Here is a 10,235-nt window from a genome sequence, read left to right on the forward strand (position 1 = left end):
TATTTCCCATAATAAATCGTTTTAAAGGAGGCTCAATCTCGCTGCGTCTCTGTAGTTTCGCAGACGAAAATACGATCAAGTAACTCCTTTTGCATAAATTCCTACGGTATCCAAACATCAAGGTTTTTGTTGTAACCAGCACTCTTTGAATGGCTTAAAACCGTTTGGTGGTGGCTATTTAGTTCTTTGGCAGGATCATGGCAACGGTCGCAATATTTTTATCAATTCATTCGTCGACCAATGCGAGAATCAGCCTTTAAGTCGAAATTTCTAGGACAAATGTAGGATACAGATTCATCCTTGGAACATCTCTTACAAAAATGCATCTTGATTATAAACAGCATACATTTTTATGGGCATGGGCAGAATATGTCTTTTTATCGTAATAAAATTATAAAATATTACAATTATTTTTAGAACTTTCATTTGTTTTACGGGTGCTCTATCATGGGTCAGAATAAAGGCAATAAAATGATTTACGTATGTCTTCTACTGTCAAATTTCGGCCTTCAAATGACACCAATGCCAACCCGACCCATATTGCTTAAAAATATATGCCTTCAAAACTATCTAACTAGAAAATACAGTTTTGATCTACCACCAGATACCAATTAATTTTCTATTATTTATTTTTCTCTTAAACAAGTCCAGCCTATCGATTTTAGCGGAAATGAATTTACACTTCATACGTATAAAAAAAGACGCTACACTTGAAATTACATGTTTAGTAAAAACGCATTTGTATGTTAAGGCTACAAACAAAGTTTTCTTAAGCTAATAAAAACGTCCTGTGGTACGGGTATCGGGCTAATACCATGTTGAGAATGTGTTGAGCAAAACCTATGTGTGGATGTGCAACACAGTCTTTGATAAATGAGTTCATGCACCATCGTCGAGCCAAAAATTTTTGAAGTCAGTTACCGTATGCTTGCTATTAATTTGTGATGTTCAACAATCGAGATAACTGACAAAAAAACCCTTGCCTTTAAAAACATTAAAGAAAAGAGAAATACTTCCAGTATTTACTGTTTGTCCAGTGTTCCGGTGAGGAACGATAGAGTAGTAAAACAGAACAAGAAGTGAGTACACGAAGGAGCAGGGACTATTATAGGAGAGTCCAATCAGTCATTCAATCTATGTACCCTTGTACTATAATCTAATAATAGACTTTACTTTTTCGAGTGTATATAGAGAATGGTTCAATTTATTATTTCTTTAAAGTTTTAGTACGTAAAGTAAATGACTGTGTTTAAAAGCACTTATGAAGGACTTAAATTTCTTGTGTTTGGTCTTACTGTAGAACATTCTGTATCTGGTAGTAAATGCAAGCGTTAACTGTATGTTTTAGGATCTTGATGACTAAATTATTTGAGTGAATGCTGTACACGATGACAAGGTTTTCACTGGCCCTTTGTTGTATACATGCTAAATGCGTCAAGCATTTATCTTTCTATTTGACATGTTCGACCGCATGTAACTGTTGCACACTACTACTATACAGATGTTAATTTATTCTGTCTCTGAGCAAGCTCCGTGCTGATTATAAATGCGGTTCTAAAAAGACGGATCATTTAAATATGGCGCCATCGTAGCTGACGGTCTGATGGTAAGAAAAATTCTCCCTCACACAAACAGACGAACACATGGAGGCAGTACATGTATTTGACTGAACTTGTTCGCACCAGAGTTGATGTTTCCGTTTTGCAAGATGGCTTTTAATTCTTGGTTGGATAAGATGCTAATCAGTACAGCGCATTGTTGTTCAAAATGATCGCACCGCTTGGGCGCAGTGTGCTGTACAACTCAATTCCGGCGTGTTCCAGGTGAGTTCATGGTAAAAAATATTAGTAACTACATAGAAAGAGAGTTAATGGGGTATCCATTGTTTATTGCCTAATGAACTCGCGGTTTCTTTGTCGTTGTATATTTATATTATGTGCAATAATACGTGCAACAAGAACCGTTTATTTATTTAAGATGTGTGAATTATATTTTGGTAAAATGTAAAGATAGATACAACTTAAGTCACACCTACTCGGCACTACCTAGTACAAATATCTAATTCTCACCATGAACATTTATGACGTAAAGACGATTATTAGAACTCAAGTTCGCCCTAGTGCAAATTCTTTTATAAAAATCGATGCAGACTATGTTTTTAGGTAGAAGTTAAGGAGAAGTCGAAAGGAGGGCGCAGAAATGATTAATTTCAGTGTCCATTTTTGTTAACAGTTACTTTCTTATTTGTAAATCTATTTTTAGCGAGCGTAACGAAGTAGAGTATTAATCTAGTTCATTATTATTAATTTTGATTATTTGTCCAACGAACGTTGTAGACATTCTTAGTATGTTTGTTTCTCTATGCATTCATACTTGCCCCTTTTTAAAACGTTACTTATTGTATCGTATTTTCTAAATACATTCCCATGTGTATTTAGATACATTTATGTTTTGTATTTTGCAATATTTTGTAATGTTTTGTAAATGAAAGGATTCTCTAGCTTTGTATCCTTACGTAAGTTGCTATGTTGATTTGGTACTAACGAAGGAACCGCCATAACCAACACTGCTAACCAACTATTCCCCGTACTACCGAAGATTTAACATTATACATACATAATTTCGGATATATTTTGCTTTGTTGTTCTCAGTATTTTAAAAGCTATAAGCAGTAAATAAATTAGCCATAAAAGGAATGTGTTCGGTCTGATATATCAATACCATTCAGGCAGATCGTGAGCCGTCCAGGTGGATTATGGTAGTGTAGCAAAGCTTTGATAGCTATCCCCATCGGCCCCCGGCAGATTTCGTTTCGCGCTGGGGCCAGCTATCTAAGGCCATGCCTAACGACAGTACCGGATGTAAAACCGAAAATATTTACTATGGGATACTCCCTCATGGCTCTCGGCAACCGTATCAGGAAAGCTCTTGATGAACTCGACATATGTAACCATTAAGTCAGCTCAGTATTTTCGTACGAGACAGAGCCATTAGGGGCTATTACCGAATGTTGGAAAGTGTTTCCTAAATAATACTTTTTGGCTTATTAACATGACCTTTACAGCGGCATCCTGTTGTTATGTGCGTCTATTTGAAGTAGTGATATAACATATGCAGATGTATCACTGTCACCCTTACAACTGCATAGCATTGCCGCACTTTTACAGTACTGCTAGCAAAGACAAACCTGATCAGTTCTTTAGGTTTACGTGGTATTTGGTTATAGGTACCAAGGTGTTTCTTCATAAAAAAGTTTAGCTCAAGTTACAATAATGTCTTAATTAAACAATCTGTTTTGAGTATCACATGAAATGCATAGAATGGCCATAGTCATAGAAAAGTTGAATAGACGTTTCATTTTTGATTTAATCATTGGCATACAATGTAGCTAAAATAATGTTTGTATACGGAGATGAAATACATTGAAATATTCTGGGGCATGGTGCATTCTGACGTATTATGTAGCCACTCTGGGAATCTTGGGTAGATGTGACATATAGCTTTTATAGTCACCCACAGTTTAGAACAATTTTTTTTGTATCGGTGTGAGCGTCCCAATGTATTTAATACCTTCCCTATGACAGCTTCGTGGGTAATCAGAATGATATTAAATGAGTAAATCTGGTCAAAATAGCCTAATTTTAGGGACACAGGGTGGTTTAGGTTCGGATCCGGGCACAAACACACTTCGTTTCGCGCTAAGAGGCAGCCGTGTGATGGAATGTCTAACGGCATTGCTTGATGTAAATTTTGACAAATTAAGTTTTAAATACTATGCTCTCGTACCTATGTTTCCTAGGTTTAAACAATTACTAACAACATAATTGTTGTTAGTCATTAATAGTCAACTATATTGATGCCTTTTCAGGACGAACAAGGCAATAGGCATGGCGGGTGGAGGAAGTGTTCCACAAACCGGTGCAGGGGGGCCTGCCACTATTCCTCTCGGTCGATTAATTGATTTCGTTTTGCAGCAGACCTACCACGAATTGACCGTGTTAGCTGAACTTCTACCCCGCAAATCGGATATGGAACGTAAAATCGAGATTACGACTTTTACGAACACAACGCGACAGCTCTTCGTGCGTCTTCTAGCATTAGTGAAATGGGCGGCCAGCGCAGGAAAGGTGGAGAAATGCGCATCCATGGTAAATTTTTTGGACAAGCAAAGTTTATTGTTCATTGAGGCCGCAGACATGTTTGCGCTGCTTGCCAGAGATACCCTCGTACAAGCACGATTACCTAGTTTCCATATTCCGTGCGCTGCCGAGATCTTGACTACAGGGACGTACTCGCGTTTGCCGACGTGTATACGCGATAAAATTGTGCCCCCTGACCCGATCTCTACAGAAGACAAGCGTTCCACACTTAAACATCTCAATCGTATTATTCAGTATCGCCTCGTTTCTTCAGAGCTTCCTCCGCAGATGAGCTCAATAAATATTAAACGCGGACGCGTCATATTTCGTGTTGACAACGAGTTTGAAGTTAGCCTAACGCTGATGGGGGACGGGCCGCAGGTGCCATGGAGACTACTATCCATTAATATCCTCGTCGAAGATAAGGACACTGGCGATTGTCGAGCATTGGTATGACTTTCCTGTATATATATTCAATAACCTTCAATGCGACTTAAAGTGCTCGTTTGGATCAATTTTAGACCGGTATCTATTTAAGCAATGTTAGGGGCCGCTGATTCAACATCCGCAGTGCAGTATTAAAGTAACGCATCTCCAAGGGTACACAGCGCAAGAAAATATGAGTAGTAGTATTATAATCCACTTTACTTTAAGGTCGCTAAGCTTATTTGACTTTATATATACAAGCGGTGTATACAAGCCAGGGTGTTGTTATAGTTTTCTTGAAAGATATTAACCTTTCAACTAATACAATCATTTAATCTATGTAGATTATACTAATACTATTTTTGTGCTTATATTTTTAATATCGCAGGTTCATCCTTTGCAAATCAACTATATCCACCAGCTGATCCAGTCGCGCCTCGTAGATCATCCGAAGCCGCTACACGAACTATTTGAATGTCTTCATTTCTTTTGCCTCAGTTTGCAACTCGAAGTAGTACATTCCCAAATTTTACGCCTGTGCCGCGAACGATTGGGTGATTCCGTTCGTATTGAAGAGTACGTCCCAGGCAGTTCCCTCCGGTTACATTTCTGGCGTGAGCATATCTCTTTGCTCGACCACCGGCCATTCGTACTGATGGTGCATGTTGACGCAGAGCAGCCCTGTAAGCCTTTGCAGGTGTCGCACTCGCCGGAAATTACTGAAAAAGCGGAGCAGATTTGGGTCGAACCGTGTATTCGATCAGAGTTCCTTTCGATCGAGAAACTGCTCATTCAAACGATACACATTCGATCACGTCAAAAGCTCGCCTATTTGAAGGAAACTTATCTGAAGGAATTGCTGCCGGTAGGTGTTGAATGCACCCTCTCTGGAAGTCCACCGCTGTTGCAATTGCCTGTGGTACATCCATGTTCGTCGTCGGAACATCTTGTTTTAACTGTGGACACACACACTGGATATATCATGGCATTCGTGCCACAATATGAGCCGCCTATGGTGACGGAATTGCAGGACACTATCAATAACCTTGTTAAGGGGGCGCAACCTGCACTGAGAGCTCGCCTAGCTTCGGCAACCCTCAGCCTTAAATTTTGGATGACGTTGAAGCGATGCAAAAAAACCGTGCAACATTTACCCGTTCTTGCCATGGACACGAATCCGTTTGTGCAGGCACCGGAAGAGCACCGTATCAATCAACTAAGCAAGTACTCGTTGTTTGTCAAACTTTGCAAACATGCCCACTACTACGTCATCATAGACCTCCAAGCTGAGAGACCTTCAGATAACATTGAATTCCGTTATTACCTCATGAGCATCACAAGTGAGTTATTACATGAATATATACGTTCTCTTATATGTACTAACAATATACTAAAAATAAAAAGCTTAGTGTGGATAGGATAAAGAAAATTGACATTTCTGTTGCATTTTAAGTTTGTAGTAATAATCTTTCATGATTCATAGTTAGTTTGAATATTCATTACTAGCTTGACAGGTCTGTCTCCTCAAAAGGGGGTTTTAGCTGAAGTAGCATAAAATACGTTTAGCTGTTTTAATATTTTCTAATATCTTTACCTTTTATTTTTGAAACACTAAGATCGTTGTTATCGCGGTATCATTGCAGGCGACAATCGTCTGAGCAGCTTTTACGAACTGGACGCCCATTCAATCGTACACGGTCCATGCACTGATGTTGATATCCTTACGTCGTCAACTTCAGTTATAGGCTTGTCAAGTTCGATTCATAGCAGTTCATCGAATGCACTTAAGCGGCCTTCGAGCTCTCAGGAGAAACCGGTTTTAACGAAGAAGCCAAAGTGTTCAGATTATTTTTTTAGCGATATCGCTCATATTGTGGCCTTCTGCGATGATCGCTTACCATTTTGTTCGCTCACTCGCGAATTGGAATCGCGGGGCATCAGTCATCGAGGTTTGCAGATAGAAGGTGCTCAAACGAACTTTTGCGTCAACGTCGTACAAATGCCACTAACCAGAGATAATGGGCTGTCAGAGGAGGTTGCTGGGGAGCTTCGTCATTCCCTTCTAAGTTGTACTTTTCGCCTTCAGGTTAAAGGTATTAAGGCATGGCTATGCAAACTGGTTTTTCACGACTGCCCGTTAACTACAAGCAACGTACGCGAACGAGGTGCCACAAGGCCCGTCTATTTCATGTACGATTTTTCCCAGAATAATACGGCGGCCGTCGTTGAAGGATGGTTAGCTGATTGGGCTGTCGTGTGCAAACTTTATGGGGTAGTGGCAAGGTACGTAAGTGACATGAAGAAACCGAAGCATGCACCATTACTCGAGATGTTTGAGGTACGATCATATACTTACACGAGACTGACATTAGCGTACGGATCGGAAAAGAATGATACGGTCACTATCTCATGGTCGACAGTGGAGCGTCGTTTCCAACTTGTTTTTGGAGTAGTGGGCCCATCAGTTAGCGCGACGAATCCGCACGCCACTATCGCACATCAATTATCATATGATTTCAACCAGCATGAAAGTGTCATCCAGTTGGTACAAGCCCTTCGAGATACGTACCGGCCACTGTTGTCACTTTCACGTCTACCATCGACTCCGCAACTGGGTGTGATAAACTCGCGGCCGACCGTCCCTGTCCAAACCTTCGTAATTATCCCCCAGTCATCGACTTGCTTCAAGCTGATTTATCGGGGGAATTATTGCCTGGAGGTGCAGTGTCGCAAGGATGACGGTTGCGTTATAATTCGTGACGGTGCGTTCAGCCATTTCGACAAGGGCCGGCACGTCGAGGAGTTTGTGCCGATACCGGACTTGCGGGATTTTCTGGGCAAATTCACGGGCGGATGTGAGGCACCACAGGATACCGAGAATCCTGTTTCACCGGTGGAACTAGAAAGTGTCGACGCGTTTCTCTCTCCATCACAGGCAAAGGGCGCCGCCAGCTCGCCTGCAAGTAATCGTTCGGCAACTGCAGACAATGCCCTTCGTTTCCCACAACACCATCCAATGACACCACCATCGAATCCACATACCCCTGCTTCGCCTCATCCGTCGATGCTGCATTCGAATTATACCGCCTCACCTAATTCGTCTTTTGTACACACTCCGTCAAACGTACCGCCTAGTAGTCCGTTGGCGCCTCCACCGTCATCGCCATACCCCGTTAACTCACCACATATGACATCACCGTCACCGTCACCTGCACAGCAGCCACCCTCGCAACAAAGTTTTGCCACAGCCGCTGCTGCCAACGATCCCACTTCACCGGCATTCCCACTGTTGTCTGCTTCGCCTGCCAACGCATGGCCATCCTCCCCGGCTCCACCTCGTCCTTCACCACGACCATTTCAACCATCGCCAGGGGGACCGTCGCCTGCACAGCCACCGAGTGTGGAGGTGCGTCAGCCACCTATAATGTCTCGCGTGGCATCCCCGCATCCAGGAAACTGGGTAGCAGCTATGCCGATTGTACTTACGCATGAGAAACTCGATCAGCTCTGCAGCTTTACTTCGCCAGGGCCTTCACCTGTAGAGCGCTTTTTAGGTTGTGCATTCATGCGTAACTTTATTCAACGGTACGAAGAAAGCGCACAGGGAAGAACGGTAACTGGCTTGATTCCAGATTCTGGCATCGTTACATTCCGGCTCGACCCTCTTGTCTATCGGGTGTCTCTTAATCCGTCAACAATGCAGGCGTTACATGTCAAAATCTCACCAATAGATCCCAATAAGGAACAGCTGTTTACTGTGGATGAAATTCAAGTTGTGGAACGTTACTTCGACGCAAAAGTGGCGTCCATTCCCTACAAACCTAACGCGTTTATATCATTCTATCGGTTAATGAGCTGCACACAGCGGGTCCTTCGTGACTTCATCCAACTTATGAGACTCGAATTATGTCCTCCACAAACTCCAATGTTCCGCTGGAACTTCCAATTATGTCTGACGATTCCACCGGCTGTGCCGCAGATTGCACCTCCTGGCATGACTTCGATGTTAATAGTGCGTAACAAGATGCTTTTTTTCATGCAGTTGTCGCCTGCAGGACCGCAAAACGACTCTTCAAATGGCCAAATTAATCTACCAGGTCAGCCATTACTTGTTATACCGTTGGTTTACGACTTCCAGACAAATTCGATAACCATTGCTGCCGATCGTCGTAGCAACGGTGAATTAAGCGGGCAGACCCTTCAAGCAATGAATATCATAAACCAGATTTTACGTCAAGGCCCTGAATATCAGAACAATGGCGAATGTACCATTTTTACTTCAATACGTGACGTGCTTACTCAACTAGTTATTAGTTAGGTGATACATGCGTTTTACCGCTAATGTACGGCAAGTAAAATGGTGGAACTGTAAAAGGTTGCTTACACATATATTAATAGGAAGTGAACAGCGGCCAAGTTAATTAATGGTGTCGGAACATTGCAGCGCATACGGCGAACAAAAACATAAATATCATTTTTGAACAAAAGCACTGCCAAATTGTATGCAGGCCTCTTAAGAATTTGTTTTCCCCTGGCATTATGTTCCTACATGTAGATAGGTCAGCCAAATGGAGTCTTTTGCCCTTCTCTTTAAGTTTATTGTACAAAGAAACATGCTGCATATATATAACGCGTAAAACCCTAGACAGTTGCTAGGTAATAAATATCACTGTATTATTCAGAGAATTAGGCTTTACCCTTGTAAATAGAGCTCAGTCCTGATAGAAGTGAAGCGTAAAATTCAACATTACAAACAGATGTAAATTCAATAGTAAAAATGGAGTAATATATTACTGACGAACGACTTCTGATATGTAGTCAGCTCGGTAAGCCAGGTTAATGGCGCCTTTATATTCGTGTGTTTTTAATTTAACATTTTAGTATTTAAAGTTATTTCTAAAAGAGACTTCTTTCTTACTTTACCGCTATCCTTAAATCCCGCTATAGTAAAACTGCAGTTATGCATAGATATTACTAGGTTCAAAATAAGATGTACGGTAGTTACTTCGAATCTTATTCATTGGCATTAGTTCTTCTTTGATCCTGATTTCCAAACAATATTCGCATGCATAATCACTAGAAATACGTATATACTAAACAGTTTCTATTTCGAGTCTAACTTCTCAAAATTAAAGCGTCGTAAAACGTACATAGTCCTTCGGCTCGCCTTTTATAACATTTCTAGGATGTGTTTCAAGTACCTTATAGGGCACAGTAATTGTACCCAGATCATGAATAAAGGTATCCTATGGAAACTGGGGGTGAAGACTGGTAAGTGCTCAGTTCGAGAAGGTTGTATATTTTTAAATAAAAACCTACCGGTAACGGTGCTTTAGAAAAGTAATATATCTTAAGTACACAAAATATTACAAAAAAAACTTGCAAGTATTAAGTTCAGCTTACTCTCGTTTTGCGCTGTAATGAAATTGGAATTTCAAAAATTACTATGGTGAACAATAATAAAAAAAAAAATATTCATCTGAGTACGATAAAAATGATGTTATTAACGACAACAACCGTTGCCAGTAACAGCCTATGAGCACGTTCAGATTTAGGGTCACTTCTATTTAATGTTCTGTTACCAGCGCCATCTCGCACGAGATGGTGCTAATGATAAAGTGTGTTATTTTTGCGATTACTATAATCCCATTTAAGCATAAAATATTTCTG

General features: G+C 40.9%; 2 protein-coding genes across 2 annotated transcripts in view; one reads left to right on the forward strand and one right to left on the reverse strand.

The window, feature by feature from the left end:
• aux (cyclin-G-associated kinase) overlaps positions 1 to 10,235 on the reverse strand; it is a 51,644-nt gene that overhangs the window by 32,695 nt on the left and 8,714 nt on the right. The window lies entirely within an intron of this gene.
• Positions 1,625 to 9,416, forward strand: LOC111245179 (mediator of RNA polymerase II transcription subunit 14-like). The gene is made up of 4 exons (XM_022793155.2): positions 1,625 to 1,823; positions 3,869 to 4,589; positions 4,954 to 5,905; positions 6,209 to 9,416. The coding sequence occupies exons 1-4, from the start codon at positions 1,768 to 1,770 to the stop codon at positions 8,881 to 8,883; spliced, it is 4,404 nt and encodes a 1,467-aa protein (XP_022648890.1). The 5' UTR covers positions 1,625 to 1,767; the 3' UTR covers positions 8,884 to 9,416.

The sequence above is a fragment of the Varroa destructor genome, unplaced genomic scaffold, assembly GCF_002443255.2.
Source record: "Varroa destructor unplaced genomic scaffold, Vdes_3.0 BEIS01000002.1, whole genome shotgun sequence".
Classification (NCBI taxonomy): domain Eukaryota; kingdom Metazoa; phylum Arthropoda; class Arachnida; order Mesostigmata; family Varroidae; genus Varroa; species Varroa destructor.

What these genes read in the sequence shown, in the direction of transcription:
- LOC111245179 (XM_022793155.2), top strand. Translation starts at nt 1,768, where the DNA reads ATGATCGCACCGCTTGGGCGCAGTGTGCTGTACAACTCAATTCCGGCG. An exon ending in CTGGCGATTGTCGAGCATTG is followed by an intron (nt 4,590 to 4,953) that starts GTATGACTTTCC and finishes TTAATATCGCAG; the next exon opens with GTTCATCCTTTGCAAATCAA. An exon ending in TTACCTCATGAGCATCACAA is followed by an intron (nt 5,906 to 6,208) that starts GTGAGTTATTAC and finishes GTATCATTGCAG; the next exon opens with GCGACAATCGTCTGAGCAGC.